This window comes from Dipodomys ordii, unplaced genomic scaffold (genome assembly GCF_000151885.1).
Source record: "Dipodomys ordii isolate 6190 unplaced genomic scaffold, Dord_2.0 Scaffold3, whole genome shotgun sequence".
NCBI lineage: Eukaryota > Metazoa > Chordata > Mammalia > Rodentia > Heteromyidae > Dipodomys > Dipodomys ordii.
The window spans coordinates 1,663,469-1,683,960 of record NW_012267219.1 but is presented as its reverse complement, the minus strand read 5'-3'; the positions used below and the strand labels follow the sequence as shown (position 1 = coordinate 1,683,960).

The 20,492-nt window shown below is 43.4% G+C and overlaps 2 protein-coding genes across 2 annotated transcripts in view; one reads left to right on the top strand and one right to left on the bottom strand.

Annotated features, from left to right (window-relative positions):
* Cs (citrate synthase) overlaps positions 1-17,952 on the top strand; it is a 25,815-nt gene extending 7,863 nt beyond the window's left edge. The window contains exons 2-11 of the mRNA XM_013021766.1: positions 5,789-5,836; positions 6,360-6,467; positions 7,656-7,721; positions 8,541-8,672; positions 8,921-9,109; positions 12,440-12,639; positions 13,785-13,914; positions 14,018-14,119; positions 15,562-15,771; positions 16,402-17,952. Coding sequence (XP_012877220.1) covers positions 5,789-5,836; positions 6,360-6,467; positions 7,656-7,721; positions 8,541-8,672; positions 8,921-9,109; positions 12,440-12,639; positions 13,785-13,914; positions 14,018-14,119; positions 15,562-15,771; positions 16,402-16,572 — 1,356 coding nt within the window. The 3' untranslated portion in view covers positions 16,573-17,952. The remainder of the gene's footprint in view (positions 1-5,788; positions 5,837-6,359; positions 6,468-7,655; positions 7,722-8,540; positions 8,673-8,920; positions 9,110-12,439; positions 12,640-13,784; positions 13,915-14,017; positions 14,120-15,561; positions 15,772-16,401) is intronic.
* Positions 17,953-19,463: 1,511 nt separating this feature from the next.
* The window catches only part of Coq10a (coenzyme Q10A), a gene marked incomplete at its 5' end in the record, with an annotated part of 4,621 nt that continues 3,592 nt past the window's right edge, over positions 19,464-20,492 (bottom strand). The window contains one exon of the mRNA XM_013018366.1: positions 19,464-20,215. Within this exon, the coding sequence (XP_012873820.1) occupies positions 20,048-20,215 (168 nt within the window). The remainder of the gene's footprint in view (positions 20,216-20,492) is intronic.

Here is a 20,492-nt window from a genome sequence, read left to right as displayed (position 1 = left end):
TAGTGCTCTACCACTTGAGCCACAGCACCACTTCCGGCTTTTTTCTTTTTGTTTATGTGGTGCTGAGGAATCAAACCCAGGGCCTCATGCATGCAGTGCAAGCACTCTACCACTGAACCATCTATTTGTCCTGGCTTGGCAAGCTCTTTTGTTGATGAGCACAGTAGTCCTGTTAGTACCAAGATCATCTCTCAAGTTTTTAATTTTGGAGCTTCTGATATGCCTTTGATGGAGAATCAAAGAAAACTTAGCTTGCCTGGTGCTATAATCCTAGCTACTCAGGAGGCTGAGATATGAGGATTGTGGTTCGAAGCCAGCCTGGGCAGGAAAGTCTCTGAGACTCTTTATCTCCAATGAACTACTCAGAAAAAGTAGGAAGGGTGCTGTGGCTCAAGTGGTAGAGGGCGACAAAAAAGCTCAGGGACAAGCCCAGGCCCTGAGTTCAAGTCCCAGGACCAGCTTAAAAAAAAAAAAAGCTGGGCACCGGTGGCTCATGCCTGTAATCCTAGCTACTCAGGAGCCTGAGATCTGAGGATCGAGGTTCAAAGCCAGTCCGGGCAGGAAAGTCCGGGAGACTCTCTATCTCCAATAAACCACTAGAAAACCAGAAGTAGCACTATGGCTCAAGTCATAGAGCACTCCCCTTGAACTGAAGAGCTCAGGGACAATGCCCAAGCCAAGAGTACAAGCCCCACGACTGACCAAAAAAAAAAAGGTTATCTTTTCCCCTGAGTAGGAGCCTTTATGTGGACCAGACTTGAGGAGTAAGAGGAAAATAACCATGTTATTAAGTAGGTGGTTATCCAGATAAGATCCCAGAATTTGGAGAAGGAGAAGTTCATACTTGATAACTGATTTGTGCAATGTCCTTTTTCAGGAATAGGCTTAAGAACTATAATACTATAGGCAAGTTTTTGGCAGAATTTCCAAAGACTAGTCTTTTTCTTTCTTGGCCCTTTAAAAGACACTTTTTCTTTCATATATATTTTTCTATCTCAGCACATTTGAGATCTCTAGCCCACTGTGTCACTAAGAGAAAACTTCACTAGACAAGGTGGTCTGTGCTTTTAAAGGGCAGAGAGAGAGGGTCCCAGGCCAGCCTGGTCTACGTAGAGAGACTTGTTTCAAACAAATAAGACAAATAATAACAAACTCATTACAGGTGTTCTTTTGGGTGGTGATAGCATATAAAGTTTGAAAAAGCCTCCCACTCCAATACTGTTGAGAAAGAATCCTGGCAGCTCTTGCAAGCAAGGCCCTAGTGCTTAGAATCAGTGCTCACCATCTTTCATGAAGGAGCTTATCTAATGCAATGACTGCCTGACTCACCTGACAGCTGCTGTCTCAGTAAGCTACACGTGGTATGAAATCAGAAGCCAAACTCCAAACTGCCACACCTCCAGGGTAAGGCTGGGAGGTGGAAGTTCAAGGCTCACTCAGGTTTATAATCTGCTTGTCCCATCAGTGAATATGAACTGAATATACTAAACAAAGACAGTCAGAGCTTTCTTTGGTGGCCAGTGGGTCCTCATGGATGAGAATCCTTTATTTTATTACTTTAATTAATTCAGGTAATGGGGCTTGAACTCAGGGCCTGGATGCTGTCCCTGAGCTCTTTTGCTCTGCCACCTTGAGACACAGCTCCACTTCCAATTTTGTTTTTTGTTTTGTTTTATTGTTGTTTGTGGGGCTTGAACTCTGGGCCTGGGCACTGTTCCTGAGCTCTTCAGCTCAAGGTGAGCACTCTACCACTTGAGCCACAGCTCCACTTCTGGTTTTCTGGTGGTTAATTGGAGGTAAAAAGTTTCATGAACTTTTCCTGTCTGGGCAGGCTTTGAACCCTGATCCTCATACCTTAGCCTCCTGACTAGCTAGGATTACAGGTGTGAGCCACCAGTGCCTGGCCTTCTTATACATTCTTGAAACAATGTATTAGCCAAAACGTGTTAGGTCTCCTAGTATAATGAGAAATGATTTGTGATGCTGAGATAATTCAAAGTGGCAGATCCTGATTCTGCTTTTTTTTTCAGTTTTGAGGCTTGATTGGTGTTTCTTATATTTTTCTGAATAATTAGTGAATCCTTAGGCAAGATACTTTGAAAATAATGGGTGGAATTAAGAAAATTTCTGTGAATATTAAGTCAAAATAGGAGATTTGAAGAAAACTCTGCGTAGGATAGTAAGTGACCTTATTAAACATTGTAGTACAACCATTGTGAAAAGCAGACATTAAATGGCTTTAGTTCTCTGACCTGGTTCTGAGGAGAAAGGAACCTTTGTCTAGGTTAAGTTTGGGGAATTTATGTTTTGTTTTATTTTTGTTGTTGTTTTTTTTTTGTCAGTCGTGGGGCCTGAACTCGGGGCCTGGGCGCTATCCCTCAGCTCTTCAGCTCAAGGCTAGTGCTCTACCACTTGAGCCACAGCACCACTTCCGGCTTTTTTCTTTCTGTTTATGTGGTGCTGAGGAATCGAACCCAGGGCCTCATGCATGCAAGGCAAGCACTCTACCACTGAGCCACCTTCCCAGCCCGAACTCAGCTTTATTCTAAGATGCTTTCAAGAAAATTATTTCCTGTAGTTTACTTGACTAATTCTAAAATTGGCCTTATTGGAGCTGGGAATGTGCTTAGTGGTAGAATGCTTGCCCAGCATGCATGAAGCCCTGGGTTTGATTGGTCGGTACCACATAAACAGTAAACAGAAAAAGTTGGAAGTGGCACTGTAGCTCAAGTGGTAGTGTTAACCTTGAGCAAAAAGCAGCTCAGGGACAATTGCGTAGGACTGGGAGGGGAAAAGACCTTATTATTACCTGTGTTTTCTTTTTCTTTTTTTGTTTTCTTTGTGCATACCAGGCTAGCCTAAATTGAAATTATCTGTGATCCTTTGTTGTTGGTGTGGGTGTGAATATGGGTACGGGTATGGGTACGATGGGTACGCGTACTTGTGTGCAAGCCAGTCCTAGGGCTTAAACTGAGGACCTGAGCACTGTCACTGAGCTTTTGGGCTCAAGGCTAGCACTCTACCACTTGAGCTATAGCTCCACTTCCAGCTTTTTCTGTGATTAATCAGAGATAAAAATCTCACAGACATTTCTGCCTGGGCTGGCTTCGAACCACAGTCCTCATATCTCAGCCTCCTGAATAGCTACAGGCATGAGCCACCAGTGCCCAGCTACTGGTTCAATTTTATGATAAACAAGGCTTTCTTTGACTATCTCACTATCTTCAAAATAGTGCAGGTTTTTTTATTTTTTCGTTTTAACTCAGGGCCTCTTGCTCAGCTGGTACTCTACCATTTGAGATACGCCACTAGCCCAGCTTTTTTGCTGGTTAATTTTTTTTTTTTGTGGGTCGTGGGGCTTGAACTCTGGGCTTGGGCGCTGTCCCTCAGCTCTTCAGCTCAAGGCGAGCACTCTACCACTTGAGCTACAGAGCCACTTCCAGTTTTCTGGTGGTTTTATTGGAGATAGGAGTCTCATGGTCTCTCCTGCCCGGGCTGGCTTTGAACCGTGATCCTCAGATCTCAGCCTCCTGAGTAGCTAGGATTACAGGCGTGAGCCACCAGCGCCTGGCTTGCTGGTTAATTTTTGAGATATGGAGTCTCATGGATTTTCTCTCCTAGTTGGCCTCAAACTAGAGTCCTCTAGATTTCAGTCTCCTATATAGCAGCTATGATTATAAACATGAACCATCAATGCCTAGCTAATGCAAACTATTTATTTAGGTAGCACTTCTGAGGCTTGAAATTGGCCTGGGTCTGTCCTTGGGCTTTTTGCTCATGGCTAGCACTCACCTAAGCCACAACTTCACTTCTGGCTGTTGGGTTATTAATTAAAAATAACAATGTTAGACTTTCTTGCTTGGACTGACTTTGAAACCATGATCTTCAAATCTCAGTTTCCTGAGTAGCTAAGACCCATCTTTTTGGATATAGCTTTAGTGTGCTTGTGTGTGTGGTACTGGAGTTTGAACTTGCCAGGCACACACATTAACCACTGGAGCCATGCTTCCAAGTGTAAATAATTTTCTTGAACTATATCCTTTTTGGCTTTTTGAGATAGTCTCTCTATGTAGTCTAGGCTGGCCTGAAATACATGGTCCTACTTTGGTGCAAGTGCTAAATTACAGACATATATCAATATACCTGGCTTGAAATACATGTTTAAAACTTCCTATAAAAAAAGGGAGGGGGCCCGGCGCTGGTGGCTCATGCCTGTAATCCTAGCTACTCAGGAGGCTGAGATCTGAGGATCACGGTTCAAAGCCAGCCTTGGCAGGAGAGACCGTGAGACTCCTATTTCCAATAAACCACTAGAAAACCGGAAGTGGCGCTGTAGCTCAAGTGGTAGAGCGCTCGCCTTGAGCTGAAGAGCTGAGGGACAGCACCCAGGCCCAGAGTTCAAGCCCCACGACTGACCAAAAAAAAGGGGGGGGGCTGGAAAGATGGCTCAGTGGTAGAGTGCTTGCATTGCATGCATGAGACCCTGGGTTCAATTCCTCAGCACCACATAAGCAAAAAGAAAAAAGCCGGAAATGGGGCTGTGGCTCAAGTGGTAGAGTGCTGGCCTTGAGCTGAAGGACAGCACCCAGGCCCAGAGTTCAGGCCCCAGGACTGGACCCCCCAAAAAAAAAAAAACAACAAGCTGGGCACCAGTGGCTCACACCTGTAATCCTAGCTACTCAGGAGGCTGAGATTTGAGGATCACTGTTCAAAGACAGCCCAGCCGGGGCAGGAAAGTCCATGAGACTCTTATCTCCAGTAAACCTCTAGAAAAACAGGAAGTGGTGCTGTGGCTCAAGTGGTAGAATGCTCGCCTTGAGCTGAAGAGCTCAGGGACAGCGCCCAGGCCCAGAGTTCAAGCCCCACAACCATGGGCTGGGAAGGTGGCTCAGTGGTAAAGCACTTTCCTTGGATGCATGAAGCCCTGGGTTTGGTTCCTCAGCACCACATAAGCAAAAAGAAAAAAACTGGAAGTGGTGCTGTGGCTCAAGTGGTAGAGTGCTAGCCTTGAGCTGAAGAGCTGAGGGACAGCGCCCAGGCTCAGAGGTCAGGCCCCTCGAACTGATCAAAAAACAAAAGAACCCAAACCAAAAACTTCCTGTAGTTGCCAAATGCTGGGGGCTAGATAAGAATCTCAGAGATTCTCATCTCCAGCTTTGAGTGGAAAGAACTGAGACAGCATGAGACCCTGAGTTCAGGTCCTACTACCAGCACACACACAGTATTCCTGAAGTACAGGTTATATAGGTGATAAACTTAGTTTTTTTTAATCTGAAAATGTCTTTATTTTGCCCTCTTTGAAAGTCGTTACCACTGTGCACATGCACCCACCCACCCCTCCTAGGTTAATTATTTTCTCTTGGCATTCTTTAGGAAAATTGAGGCTGAGTGGCTCCTGAATGTTGGCATTATCTATTGTTTTTCTTTGTCTTCTGTCAGTTGTTTCCTTGTTTGGTATTCTTTCTTTGTGCTTTTTCTAGGATTACTGTTGTGAATGGCTGTCTGCTGCCTATGGGTGGGCTCTCCTAGACTGGAGAGCTCAAGTGCTGCTAAAAAAGTAGCAACATTAATTGCTCAGTTTCCTCATTTGTTTTCCTCTCAGAACAATTACCAGATCTGCATATGCTAGATACTGTAAAAGCTCTCTTGCCCAGGAACCCAGTTGATATGAGGAGATGTTAGTGATGCTGTGCATAGAAGAAGCAGAGTTAAACCTGCTGTTGTCTCTGGAGGTAACACCAAACTGTTTATGTCTGTTACATAAGGATTTGTTTTTATTTCTTTGCAGAATGCATCCTGTCTTGTTCTTGCTGCCCGGCATGCTAGTGCTTCTACGGTAAGATTTGGAAAAGGAACACAAAATCACTGATACAGAACACAAAATCTGACCCTGGAACAGAGCATTTGGCAACCATTCAACGTGTTACCCTGAGTCTCCTGGAAGTATCTTTTATTGTCATTATTGTAACTATTATTATGACTTTTTTTAAGACAGGATATTGGTATATATCCTAGCTGGTCTCAGCTACTTGAGTCTTGTAATCATGGATGTGCACCAACATACTTGGCTTTTAATTATTTATAGTTAATGGCAATAAGAACATTTACATTACTGTGCAACCATTTCCATCATCTATTAGATTCTTCTGTTCTATATATAGAACATTTGCTCTGACACTTGAGCCCTACTTCTACTTTACCCCTTCCTAATTCTTTTACCTTCATCTATCTAGACAAAGTATTTGAACAGACTTCCCTACTGATAAAGCAAAATGCTAAAGAACAGTTATATATGCCTATTTTACAGGAAGAAATCTCATAAAACTTACTGATTGACCTATTCTTTCTTCTTTTTCTAGAACTTGAAAGATATAATAGCTAACATGATACCTAAGGAACAAGCCAGAATTAAGGCCTTCAGGCAGCAACATGGCAAGACAGTGGTGGGCCAAATTACTGTGGACATGGTAAGAGGTCTTAGCTGGGAAAAGTATCCCTGTAATGTGTTTCAGCAAAAGTACTATTCTCTTCACTGATTGCTTTCAAACATTCCATTCCATACTAAGAAATGGTGGGACTTATGTTGTTTATTAGAGATTAGACTTGTCTATGCAGCTTTAATGATCAAGCCTAATGTAATTCACCTATGGGAAGGATGAATGTAGTTTTTAGTCCTGCTCTCAGCCTTCAATCATTATAGCCAGGACTGAGTCTTTTGAGTTATTGTTCTTCCAGACATCCAATTAAACCATGGTCCCACTAGGATAACTTCTCCAGCTTTAAAAGTTTGAGAAACTCAACTCAGCTAACAGTTTTTAGCATTGGTATCTTTTGCATTCCCCTGTAATCTCATGCTGTACTTTGATTGGGAGTTGGGAGAAGTATTCCCCTGTAATCTCATGCTGTACTTTGATTGGGAGTTGGGAGAAGTTATAAGTGGGAAAGAGAAAAAAATATAATTAAGAAAATAAGCTAGAGGGCTGGGAAGGTGGCTCAGTGGTAGAGCGCTTGCCTTGCATGCCTGAGGCCCTGGGTTCGATTCCTCAGCACCACATAAGCAAAATGAAAAAAGCCGGAAGTGGCGCTGTGGCTCAAGTGGTAGAGCGTTGGCCTTGAGCTGAAGAGCTGAGGGGCAGTGCCCAGGCCCAGAGTTCAGGCCCCACGACCGGACCCAAAAAAAAAGAAAAGAAGCTAGAGACAGACACATTAAAGAAAGATAGTAATTTCTCAACTTTAAATTTTCATTTGTGACCGGGCACCAGTGTAATCCCACCTGTAATCCTAACTACTCAGGAGACTGAGATCTGAGGATCACGTTCAAAACCAGCCTGGGCCGGAAAGTCCGTGAGACTCTTACCTCAAATTAACTACAGAAAACTGGAAGTGGAGCTGTGGCTCAAGTGGTAGAGCACTCACCTTGAGTTAAAGAACTCAGAGACAGCGCCCAGGCCTAGAGTTCAAGCCTCACATCTGACAAAATAATAATAACAAATAATAATAATATTTTCAGTAATTTAACTCCATAGAAATCTTTCCCATAACTGAAGTCCTGCAAATCTAAAAATAAATTTCCTCTCTCAAATTCCGTGAAGCTCTGACATGCTGTATTATGAATCATCTGTCTACTGGTCACATCCTCTTTTTTTTTTCTTTAGATGTATGGTGGCATGAGAGGCATGAAGGGTCTTGTATATGAAACATCAGTTCTTGACCCTGATGAGGTAAGGTGCCTCGTGGCAATCACGGATAATCATTGACTTTACCAACCTCATTATTAGACCAGTACAGATTAGAACAACACACTGCACCACTTTTATTTTTTTTTAACAGAATAGGAGTATAAGTGTAGGTTAGAGACTGGTGCCAGTGGCTTATGCCTGTAATCCTAGCTACTGAGAAGGCTGAGATCTGAGGATTGTAGTTCAAAACCAGCCCAGGAAGACAAATCTGTGAGTCATACCTCCATTTAACCAGCAAAAAGCCAGATGTAGAGATGTGGCTCAAGTGTTAAAGCATCAGCTTCTGAACAACAAAAAGAAAAACAAGGAAAAGTATGAGTTTCTGAGTTCAAGCCCCCATTACTGATCCCAACCCCCCCAAAAAAAATAAAAGCGCAGGTTAGAATAGCAGCAGTTTTACATTTTGGAATACAATAGAAGGCATAGAACTCGAATAAATTTACTTCAGTATATTAAAATACAAAAGCTGAAGTAAATATATGAAGATTTTAACTTTGAAAGTTAAGGACTGGGAATATGGGTAGTGTTAGAGTGCTTGCCTAGCTTGCATGAAGTCCTGGGTTTGATTCTTCGGTACCACATAAACAGAAAAAGCCAGCAGTGTCAATGTGGCTCAAGTGGTAGAGTGCTAGCCTTGAGCAAAAGAAATTTAGGGACAGTCCCCAGGCCCTGAGTTCAAGCCCCAGGACTGGCAAAAGATGATGATGATGATAATGTTGATAATGATAAAAAAATGCCTATTATGAGTAAAACTGGTCAGTTATATAGTATTATGTAATTCTTACTCTTCTCCCCATCAAGGGCATTCGTTTCAGAGGCCATAGTATCCCTGAATGCCAGAAAAAGCTGCCTAAGGCTAAGGGTGGGGAAGAACCTCTCCCTGAAGGCTTATTTTGGCTGCTGGTAACTGGACAGATCCCAACAGAACAACAGGTACAGCAGGACATTATCCCTTCCTGTCCCCCTCTTTGCCTTTCTCTAATCTTAGACGGTTAATCCTGATCTGGCTGTGGGTAATGGTTTATGGAAACATACAGTGAGGGGTAGGAATGGGCAGAGGACTGCTACTAAAGTGGATTGGGTTATATACATGCTTTTAGGTTTTCTTTACAGATGTCATTGCTCTTTAATTTCTCTCCTTTTTTTTGCTAGTATCCTGACCAGCATCTCCTTTTCCATAGGTATCTTGGCTGTCACAGGAATGGGCAAAGAGAGCAGCTTTGCCATCTCATGTGGTCACTATGCTGGACAACTTTCCCACCAATCTACATCCAATGTCTCAGTTCAGTGCAGCTATAACAGCCCTCAACAGTGAAAGTAACTTTGCCCGGGCATATGCAGAGGGTATCAACCGAACCAAGTACTGGGAGGTAGGAAATTTGGGATGGGTGATTGGTTCATGATGGGGATTCAGAGGACTTAAGTGTGGAGGGAGAAAAGAGAGTATAGCCTTTTTAGGAAGATTATTACTTGAGTTTTTCTAGAAACTTATGTAACATTTTAGAAAGTTGGATTCAGTGGTTGAGTTCACCCTAGCTCCAGAGGTTCATTTCCTTCTCCCACTTCTCCAGATTAGGAGAACTTTGAGAAATCTTACAAGCAAGAGGAATGCCAGCTAAGCAAACTGTGAAGTTGGTTTCTTGTTTGGAAATAGGTCATATGGGAAGAAAGAATTCCTTTTTAGGGAACACTTTAGTGATTTTTGTTTTGTTTGAGAAAACCTTGTACTGTATAGTATGGCCTGGCTCACCTTTCTTAGTGCTAGGATTACAATTATGAATCACCACACCTTGCCTATGCCAACTCTGTGTTAGAGTATTTTGTTTAACTAGCATTGTAGTCCATTCTTGTAGTCCCCATTACTTAAGATTACTTGGGCCCATAAGTTGTTTTTGTTTTTGTTTTGTTTTGTTTTTTGTTTTGTTTTGTCTTTGTCAGTTGTGAGGTCTGAACTCTTTTTTTTGGCCTGGGCGCTGTCCCTCAACTCTTCAGTTCAAGGCTAGTTCAAGGCTAGTGCTCTACCATTTGAACCACAGCACCACTTCCGGCTTTTTTGGCTTATGTGATGCTGAGGAATTGAACCCAGGGCCTCATGCATGCAAGACAAGAACTCTACCACTGAGCCACCTTCAATGCCCAACTTGAGCCCATAAGTTCAAGAGCACTTTGGACCTTAGCTTTTCTGCTCAAGGCTGGCACTCTACCTCTTGAACTATACCTCCACTTCCAACTTTTTGCTAGTTAATTGGAAATAATAGTCTCACATACTTCCATGACTGGGCTGGCTTTGAATTGAGATCCTCAGCTCTCAGCCTCCTGAGAAGCTAGGATTACAGGTGTGAGCCACTGGTATTGTCAAGCTGCTGTTTGCCTTGACTGCCACAAAGGAGGGAAAAACTACTTTTTCCTATTTTGTAATAGATGCCTGTAAGGTATTTTTGAGGCATCTAAGCATGCTGCATGCTTAATGTCAGTAACTGCGTTGAGATAAATGTTTCAGGACTTTGCAGATTTCCTGGAGTGTTTGTAATCAATGTTCATAACTCGGTACTATATTTGATATATACATTATATATTATATATATTTATATATAGATAAATATTAGATACTTATATTTTTTAACGTGTGTGTGCCAGTACTAGGGCTTCAACTCAGAGCCTTGCGTTCTCCCTTTTTTGCTCACAACTACCACCTGAGCCCTGTCTTCAATCTAGCATTTTGCTAATTTACTGGAGATAGTGTCTTGAACTTATCTGTCTGGACTTTCTTTGAGCCAACCTCTTGGACTTATCTGTCTGGACTCTCTTTGAACCATGATTCTCAGATTTCAGCCTCCTGAGTAGGATTGTTGTCTAGCCTCTCTCAAAAGTCAGACATACTATTTGAGTTCTTTTCTCTGTCTAGATTAATTATGAGGTATTTTAGTAGAATTATATGATAGCTTAAGCTGTTTTGTTGTTGTTTTGTGTTTATATTGAGATAAGGTTTCATGTAGGCCAGTTTGGCCTGGAACTTGAGAGCTTGCTGCCTCAGTTACAAAGGCTGAAATTATAGACATAGCCACAATCAGTTCATCTCCTTCCCTTCCTCCCTCTTTCTCTCCCTCCTTCCCTCTCTCCCCCTTCCTCACACTCATATTATGGCTTGAATAAAGACTTTGCAGTCTCAGCTTGTTTATTTATGGCTAATGAGCCACCACTGAAGCCATGTCTCCAGTCCGCTTTTTGCTGAGTGATTAGAGAGAGTCTCATGGACTTTTCTGCTCGGACTGGCATCCAGCCAGCTTTGAGATATTCTAGATCTCTCAGCTATTAAGTACCTAGAATTACAAGCACAAGTACTGATGTTCTGCTCAGCTGGGTTTTTAATAACATTTTTAATAACATTAATAGCATAATCTCGTAAGTTGCAAGAGTTGAGCCAGCTTCTGTGTCTTTCTGTCTGTCTGTCTGTCTCTCTCTCTGTCTGTCTGTCTGTCTGTCTGTCTCTTTCTCTCTGTTTCTGTCAGTCCTGAGCTTGAACTCGGGGCCTTACTTAGCATTTCCATTTAAGACTGGCACTCTAAGCTGGGCACTGGTGGCTCACGGCTGTAATCCTAGCTACTCAGGAGGCTGAGATCTGAGGATCACAGTTCAAAGCCAGCCCAGGCAGGAAAGTCTGTGAGACTCTTATCTCCAGTAAACTACCAGAAAACCAGAAGTGGTGCTGTGGCTCAAGTGGTAGAGTGTTCCCTTGAGCTGAGAGACAGCATCCAAGCCCAGAGTTCAAGCCCCACAACCGACCTCCCCTTCCCCCCCCAAAAAAAAAAAAACACTGGCACTCTACCACTTGAGCCACTCCACTACTTCTGGCATTTTTTCTAGTTCATTGGAGATAAGAGTCTTTCAGCTTTGTCTCCTTGGGTTGGCTTCAAAACTCTGAGTAGCTAGAATTACAGGCATGAGCCACTGGTACCTAGCCAAGTGGAAGCTTCTTTAGCAATGATAGTTGAATAGTGCAGCTTGACCCTTGGCCTAATTAGTGAATTTTCTTTGGAAGATGAAAAATAAAATTTATGATTAAACTGGGTGCCAGTTGCTCATACCTGTAATACTAGCTACTTAGGAGGTTGAGATCTGAGGATCATGGTTCAAAGTTTGGTCAGGAAAGTCCATGAGACTTTTATCTCCAATTAATCACCAAAAAGCTGGAAGTGGAGCTGTGGCTCAAGTGGTAGAATGCTAGCCTTGAACAAAAAAGCTCAGGGATCAGAGTTCAAGCCCAAGACTAGGAGAGATTAAAGAGGTTAAAATATGGTGCATATTATAGTGGGAAAGATTACAATTAAACACATCAGAGTTCATATCTGAGTTTGGCATTTAACTGAGTACTAAGAGTTGAAGAATTAACCAGGAAAAAAACAGGAAGTGAAGGGGTGGCTCAAATGATAGAGTACCAGCCTTGAGTGAAAAAGCTAAGCAAGAATGAGTACATGGCCCTCAGTTCAACCCCCATATTGGCACATTTAGTATTTGTCATAATCGTTTATTTAGTAGATGGTATTTTGTTATTCCATATTTTGAAACATATATAAAATATCTACCCAGTATCTACCCATGAACCTATGTAACCCAATCTATGTAGCACACATATTATCAACTGCCTAATTCTTCTTTGCTCATAATTCCGTTTTTTTCTCCATCTTCCTTTCTGTCATCAGTTGATTTATGAAGACTGTATGGATCTGATCGCAAAGCTACCCTGTGTTGCAGCGAAGATCTACCGGAATCTTTACAGGGAGGGAAGCAGTATTGGGGCCATTGATTCTAAGCTGGACTGGTCCCACAATTTCACCAACATGTTAGGCTATACTGATGCTCAGTTTACTGAGCTTATGCGTTTGTACCTCACCATCCACAGGTGAGCTAGATCCAGAAACCATAGCCACTAGGTACCTGGATTGGTGTAAAAAAAATTTTTTTTAACTCCTTAATGTTCTTATATTGGAAGAGATGATCTGCTGTAAGGAGGCAGAAATATTGTCATAATGGCCATTCAAGGGAGGAAAAATAAAAGTGGCCTGGTAAGGAAGAAAGGTCAAAAGACCTGGGGGAAGCTGGGCGCACTAGTGGCTCATTGTAATCCTAACTACTCAGGAGGCTGAGATCTGAGGATGACAGTTTAAAGCCAGCCCAGGCAGGAAAGTACTTGTAACTCTTATCTCCATGTAACTACTAAAAAAGCTTAAAGTGGAGATGTGGCTCAAATGCTAGAACCCTAGTCTTGAGTAAAAGAGCTCAGGGACAGACCCAGGCCTGAATTCAAGCCCCATGACTGACAACAACAACAACCAAAAAAAAAAAAAAAACCTGTGGAAATTACTGAAACCATTTTAAGATTAGATGATACTTCTATTTGGGAGGAGGAGAACTGTCTGTTAATAGTAGGTGTTCCTTTAGCTTTCCAGGAGCGCCCTCTTCTGGCTGTTGCTATTAAAAACTGAAGGGGTGCTGGGCTCCAATGGCTCATGCCTGTAATCCTAGCTACTCAGGAGGCTGAGATCTGAGGATTGTGGTTTAAAGCCAGCCCTGGCAGGAAAGTCTGTGAGACTCTTATCTCTAATTAACCACTAGAAAACTGGAAGTGTTGCTGTGGCTCAAGTGGTAAAGTGCTCACCTTGAGCTGGAGACCTGAGAGACAGCGCCCAGTCCCAGAGTTCAAGCCCCATGACTGACCAAAAAATAAAAATAAAAACTGAAGGGGTGGCTGGGGTTAGCTCAGTGGTGGAATATTTTCCTAGCATGTGGAAGACCCTGGGTTTGGTCCTCAAAACTGGAAGAAAAATATTGGAGGTGTAGAAAAAAAGCTGGGGAGAGTTAGGGAGCTGGCACACAGTAACTCTTATAGGTCTGTGGATTAATGCACAAAAGCTAATAATAAGATTAGGTTGTCTTGTTACAGGAGTTTAGGTATCAATTGACTAGCTATAGGCTAATGTAAGCCCATAAAACATGGTCTGTGTTTTTATAATCTTCCCTTCCTTTGTCTGTCTTTCTTCCACATAGTGACCATGAGGGTGGCAATGTAAGTGCACATACCAGCCATTTGGTGGGCAGTGCCCTTTCAGACCCTTACTTGTCTTTTGCAGCAGCCATGAATGGGCTGGCAGGGCCTCTACATGGATTGGCAAATCAGGTATAATACTTTTTTTCTTTCCTGATCTGTGTTTCTCTTGCCCACATGCTTTCTTCCTGATCCTGGCATCTATATTGACACTCCTTTTCTTCCCAAACCTTAGGAAGTACTTGTCTGGCTAACACAGTTGCAGAAGGAAGTTGGCAAAGATGTGTCAGATGAGAAGTTACGAGACTACATCTGGAACACACTCAACTCAGGACGGGTAAGCAGAGATGCTTAGCAACTATGAAAGAAGCCTAGACCCAAATCCTGCAGTTGCATTGGAATGATTAAGAAGTAAAAAACAGCTAGACACTGGTGGTTCACACCTATAATCCTAGCTACTCAGGAGGCTGAGATCTGAGGATCACAGTTCAAAGCCAGCCCAGGCAGGAAAGTTCATGAGACTCTTATCTCCAATTTACCACCAGAAAACCAGAAGTGGCGCTGTGGCTCAAGTGGTAGAGCGCTAGCCTTGAGCTGAAGAGCTGAGGGACAGCGCCCAGGCCCGCCCAGAGTTCAAAAATAAAAAGGAAAAAACAATGAACCAGGCAAGATGGCACACACCTATAATACCAGCACTCAGAAAACTGAAGCAGGAGAGTCAGGTCACATGTTCTAGACTACTCTGGGCTATTAGATTTCAAGCCAGTGTGTGCTACATAGCATAATCTTGTCTCTAAAAAAAAACAGTCAAGCCAGGCTCTGGTGGCTCATGCCTATAATCCTAGCTACTCAGGAGGCTGAGATTTGAGGATCAAGGTTCAAAGCCAGCCTGGCAGGAAAGTCCATGGAACTCTTATCTCCCATAAACCACCAGAAAACCAGAAGTAGCGCTGTAGCTCAAGTGGTAGAGCCCTTGCCTTGAGCTGAAGAGCTGAAGGACAGCGCCCAGGCCCAGAGTTCAAGCCCCACAACAGGCAAAAAAAAGCCAAGCACCAATGGGTCACACCTGTAAATCCTAGCTACTCAGTAGGCTGAGATCTGAGGATTGTGGTTTGAAACCAGCCTAGGCAGGAAAGTATCTCTAGTTAACTACTAAGAAAAAAAAACAGAAATAGTGATGTGGCTCAAATGGTTCACTGTTTGTTTTGAGCAAAAAAACTCTGGGTACCAGGTGCTAGTGGCTCATGCCTATAATCCTAAGATCTGAGGACTGTGGTTTGAAGTCATATGAGGCAGAACAGTCTCCGTGATACACTTAATCTCCAATTAACCACTCAAAAACTGGAAGTGGCACTGTGGCTCAAGTGGTAGACTATTAGTCTTGAGCACAGAGGCTCAGGGATAGCACTCAGGGCCAGGATAAACACCAAAGGAAAGAAAAAAAGGGGGTGGGGTGGGGAGGTAGTCCCTAAAGTAGACAAAGAATTTTTTTCCCTCATTTCGGATTTAGGGGTGAAACATTCTAGCCTCGCACCAGTGGTTCATGCCTATAATTCTAGCTACTGAGGAGACTTGAGGAATAGAGGATCCTAGTTCAAAGCCAGCTCAGGGAGAAAAGTCTAAAAGACTCCATTTCCAAAAATAACCAGTAATAAGATAGGTTGGTAGTATGGCTTAAGTGGTAGAATGCCAGCCTAACAAATGCAGAGCCCTGAATACGAGAAAAAGAAAAAAAAATTCTACCTGAGAGTACCAGCTGCTTATCCTCACCCTTTACAGGTTGTGCCAGGCTATGGTCATGCAGTACTAAGGAAGACTGATCCACGATATTCCTGTCAGCGAGAGTTTGCACTGAAACACCTGCCTAATGATCCCATGTTTAAGCTGGTTGCTCAACTGTACAAGATTGTGCCCAATATCCTCTTAGAGCAGGGCAAGGCCAAGAATCCATGGCCCAATGTTGATGCTCACAGTGGCGTGCTGCTTCAGGTGAGTCCTTCCTTCCAATTTCAATCACAACCTACTGTTCTGCCATGTACAAAATCAACTCCCTGAGACAGAGCATGGACTTTGATAAAGGACTCCTATAGAGTCCTTTGATAAAGTTGTCTATGGTGAGGTCAGGGATTGTTCTTTCAGAATCCCAATGTGTGCTTTTCTTAGTGTCATTTTTTTTTTTTGGGTCCGGTTGTGGGGCCTGAACTCTGGGCCTGGGCGCTGTCCCTCAGCTCTTCAGCTCAAGGCTAGCGCTCTACCACTTGAGCCACAGCGCCACTTCCGGCTTTTTCTTTTTGCTTATGTGGTGCTGAGGAATCGAACCCAGGGCCTCTTGCATGCAAGGCAAGCGCTCTACCACTGAGCCACTTTCCCAGCCCCTTAGTGTCATTTTTGTTTAAGGTTGACTGGGCAACATCCCTAGAGAAAAAGAGAAAATGGGGCCTCTAAGAGTCCTTTCACACTGGACTTGTACATACCACTTCCTCTAGACCTCCTTTTCTTCGAATATAGGAATTGGACTCCGGGGCTTTGTTTGTGGTAGCCAAGCACTTTACCACTGACCTACATCCTTAGCTCTGCCTCTGAACCTTTAACAAAGCTTTTTTCTCTTCTGTCTTACAGTACTATGGCATGACGGAGATGAATTACTACACAGTCCTGTTCGGGGTGTCACGGGCACTGGGTGTGCTGGCACAGCTCATTTGGAGCCGAGCCCTAGGCTTCCCTCTAGAAAGGCCCAAATCCATGAGCACAGATGGTCTGATGAAGTTTGTGGACTCTAAGTCAGGGTAAAACTAGAGTTGTGGAAAGCTGACTACAAGAAAATGAGGAAGCTTAAAAATAAAGTATACTTTTGTTTCATGGGGCCTTTAAAGACTTAAGATTAAATTGTATCTGAGGCACTGAATATATGTTTGAAGTTAAAATATAAACAAAGACTTTAAAAGATGAAAAGTGACCCCCCCCTTCTTCCCTAACCAGCTCCCTTTCTCTGCCTAGTATGAGTTGCCCATCAACTGTAGGATGACCAGGACTAATGCATGTGGTATGGGTTAGAGTTGGCCACCCACCCCCCAACTCCAGAATGAGAATCTGGCTCTTCTTCCCTCAAATCAAAGCAGATTTAGGAGAATCTGCATTCACTCTGGAGCTTTTGCTTCTTTGCCCAGCCCTCTAGGCCAACAGATCAGAATTTTTTCTTATAGTTCCATAGGAATCGATGCTAAATTGTCAGCTTTGTCAAGCCTAATGTTCCTCTCCTGTACACAGACACCTAGAAAGACCTATTGGTTTGCTGGACGTGTTTTGGCCATTTTTTTGTATACTACCAGGTGGCCATAAAGGCATCAATCACACGTGTTGTGAGTGGCACCCACTGTTTGATTTGATCACTTTTTAAAATTAGCCCATTAAAATTAGGGCCTGGGAGTATTCAGTTTCCTACTGCTTGAATACCTCCTTCCAGGCTCTCTATACCTGCCGTGCCTCAAGCTGAGGATGCTCTAGGTCTTTCCCTGTTGGTCCATACCAGAGACCTGAGCAGGTCTGTCTGAACTGTGGTCTTTTAGTTATTTGGCTTTATCAGTACTTAATGTGAACTAAGCTTTTTACATTTACAGAATACAAGCCACTACCCACTGATCTGTTTCCTGGGGCCTTTTTTGTCCTTTATTAATAGGCTGTGGCGCATACAACAGAAGCTCTCAGGGATGGCCAGCCCTTTTGTGGTATGGTCAAAGGGTTCTAGCATTTCTTTTTGAACAGAGAAGTGATTGGAGATGGTCCTTTTGAATATCCAGTCCAAGGGCTGGGGGCATTCAAAATAATAAACCTCCCCATGTCATTCCCTACCACCAGAAATTGTTCCCTTATTTATCAGTCTCCTGCCCCCTCCTCAAGAACGCACAGAACAGTGTTTGTTTTAGAAGCCTCATTTGCACAGGTTTTCAGTGGCTCAGAATGCTCTACTACCTTTTCCTTGAGAAAGGATTGAGACACACTCCTGCTGTGCCCCCTTTTCCCAAAACCCCTGCCTGTGTTTGTGTAGAATCTAAACCTCAGAACCACGCTGTTGAGATGGACACTGTAAAACCCCTGGGTAACTGTTAAGTCATGATGCAAACTTCAGGTTGTTCTGTATAAAAATAAAAATAAATGTTTTTATTAACAATGCTTGAGCCTGCTACTAAATAAGTCCTGGAGGAATCTTTATTTTGAGGCAAGGAATCTGAAAAACCAGGTCCTGAACTTAGTGAGTTATAAGTTATTCTATGCATCAGAGGAAAAGCTCCCTGTGAGATTTCCAAAGGAGTCTTCTTCGTCAAGGTTAGGAAGTCCTTTACCTTTAGCCTCCATCCTTCCTTCCTAGTTTCATAGTAAAGTAGAACACTCAAGGACTGTGGCTGAGACATCACAGCTGCTTATGTGACTCATCTAAGAACTGGTCTAGCCCACTGGGTGAAAGGAACAAATTATAGCAAGGACAAATTGGACTAAGACTACTAGCTCAAGACCTGAACACTAGAGGGCTCTAGTTGTCATTAGGTACCTGTTTATTTATTTTTTATTTTATTTTTTTTCTGGTTGTGGGAGCCTAAACTCTGGGCCTGGACACTTTCCCTCAGCTCTTCAGCTCAAGGCTAGCGCTCTACCACTTGAGCCTCAGTCCTACTTCCGGCTTTTTCTGCTTATATGGTGCTGAGGAATCGAACCCAGGGCCTCATACATGCAAGACAAGCGTTCTACCACTGAGCCACCTTCCCAGCACCTGTTTATTTTTTATTTATTTATTTTTGGTCTTGGGGCTTTAACTTTGGGCCTGGGCGCCATCCCTGAGCTCTTCAAGCGCAAGGTGAGCACACCACTTGAGCCACAGCGCCACTTCTGGTTTTCTGGTGGTTAATTGGAGATAAGAATCTCATGAGGGTGCTGGGAAGGTGGCTCAGTGGTAGAGTGCTTGCCTTGCATGCATGAGGCCCTGCGTTCGATTCCTCAGCACCATATAAGCAGTAAAAGTCAGAAGTTGTGCTATGGCTCAAGAGGTAGAGTGCTCACCTTGAGCAAAAGAAGCTCAGGGACAGTGCCCAGGTCCTGAGTTCAATCCTCAGGACTGGCAATAAATAAATAAATTTAATCGGAAGTGATGCTGTGGCTCAATTGATAGACCACTCACCTTGAGCTGAATCGCTGAGGGACAGCGCCCAGGCCCAGAGTTCAGGCCCTATGACCAACAACAACAAAAAAGTCTCATAGACTTTCCTGCCCAGGCTGGCTTTGAACCGCAATTCTCAGATCTCAGCCTCCTGAGTAGCTAGGATTACAGGCATGAGCCATTGGCGCTGGCAGGTACCAACTTTTCTTTGCAGCTTTCACTAAGGAGCACCCCCAAATAAGAAGGGGTGGTCCTCAGGCATCAGCTACAAGGGCATCAGACCTCTGGTCTGAAACCATATGTTTCTGTCCTGAGACGCTGTAAATGACCTTCTGTAAAGGCTATAAATAGGCAAGTGGGTGGGTACTAAGTCCTGGAATGTAGAATGTGCTACTATAGTTAGCAGGGACACTATGTCCAAGAAGCTTTTTTACACTTTAACTCCCCTGGGAAAGGAAGCAATGGCTTTCTTCTACTTAACTATATGTACATTAGCCCCCTCCCCAAAAGAAATAATACAAAAAAAGACAAATTCACACTGTCACAGTTTATTGAGATTTTATAAAAACTCAAGTCATGTGGAAGAATAAGGTGCAACCCATTAGTTCAGACAATTCTGTTCAGTACTTCTTTTTCCACCATGTGGCACTTATGAGGAGAGCTGCTCTCTCTACTAGACAGACAGCATGGAAATACTCAAACTGAAGCAGGCTGCCTTGTCTCCTGAGGAAGCTAAGGTAAAACAAAAGTTACCACCCAAAACCTCTGAACCAGAGAAAGCTCTGTTTACTTAAGCCTTCAAGAAGTTAACTTTCTTCCCTTGGTCAGATATTTATAAAGTGCCCTGACAGAGCTCAGTGACAAAAGACCTGGTTCTAATTGAATGTGAAAAGGCTGAACTTTAAAGAAAAGCCTGACCTTTTCTATTCATGTCTTACTTGCATATCACCTGCCTTTTCCACAACATTTTCAGCCAGCATAGAGTCCACTTTTTATAAAACTGAGAGGAGAAATGGTACTATGAACATAGGTCCCTCTCAAAGTTGGGGCCAAACAAAATAAATAATTGCATAGGAAGGGGAAATAGAAGGGAGGCTAGATGAGCAATCCTTTGCCTCAAGTCTGGTGCACCTCATGGAACATCAGTTCACGGGGGATGACTGTTTCTGGACCAAACTTTGTGGCCGCCCGGCGTTCGAAGGCAGCAACATTCTGTTTGACAACCTCATCAAAAAACATGGTGGCCAGCTGGGAGTGCAGCAGAGAACGAAATTCAAAGGTAATCTGGGAATGTGTAAGAAATATTGTCAGAACCTCTTGAAAACCATGTTCAGTAGTCCCTGGCTGAATGGGAAGGTACTGATCCATAGTGTCTGTCTTTACTCTCTATCCCCCCACTCCTGTTTTAGACTCCTTCAAGAGCACCAATTTAGGACTGGGCAGAGTAAAAGTTCCATACAAACCCAGGCATCTGAAAACTTGATTTAAGAGATGTTTGGGCCGGACGCTGGTGGCTCAGGCCTGTAATCCCAGCTACTCAGGAGGCTGAGATCTGAGGATC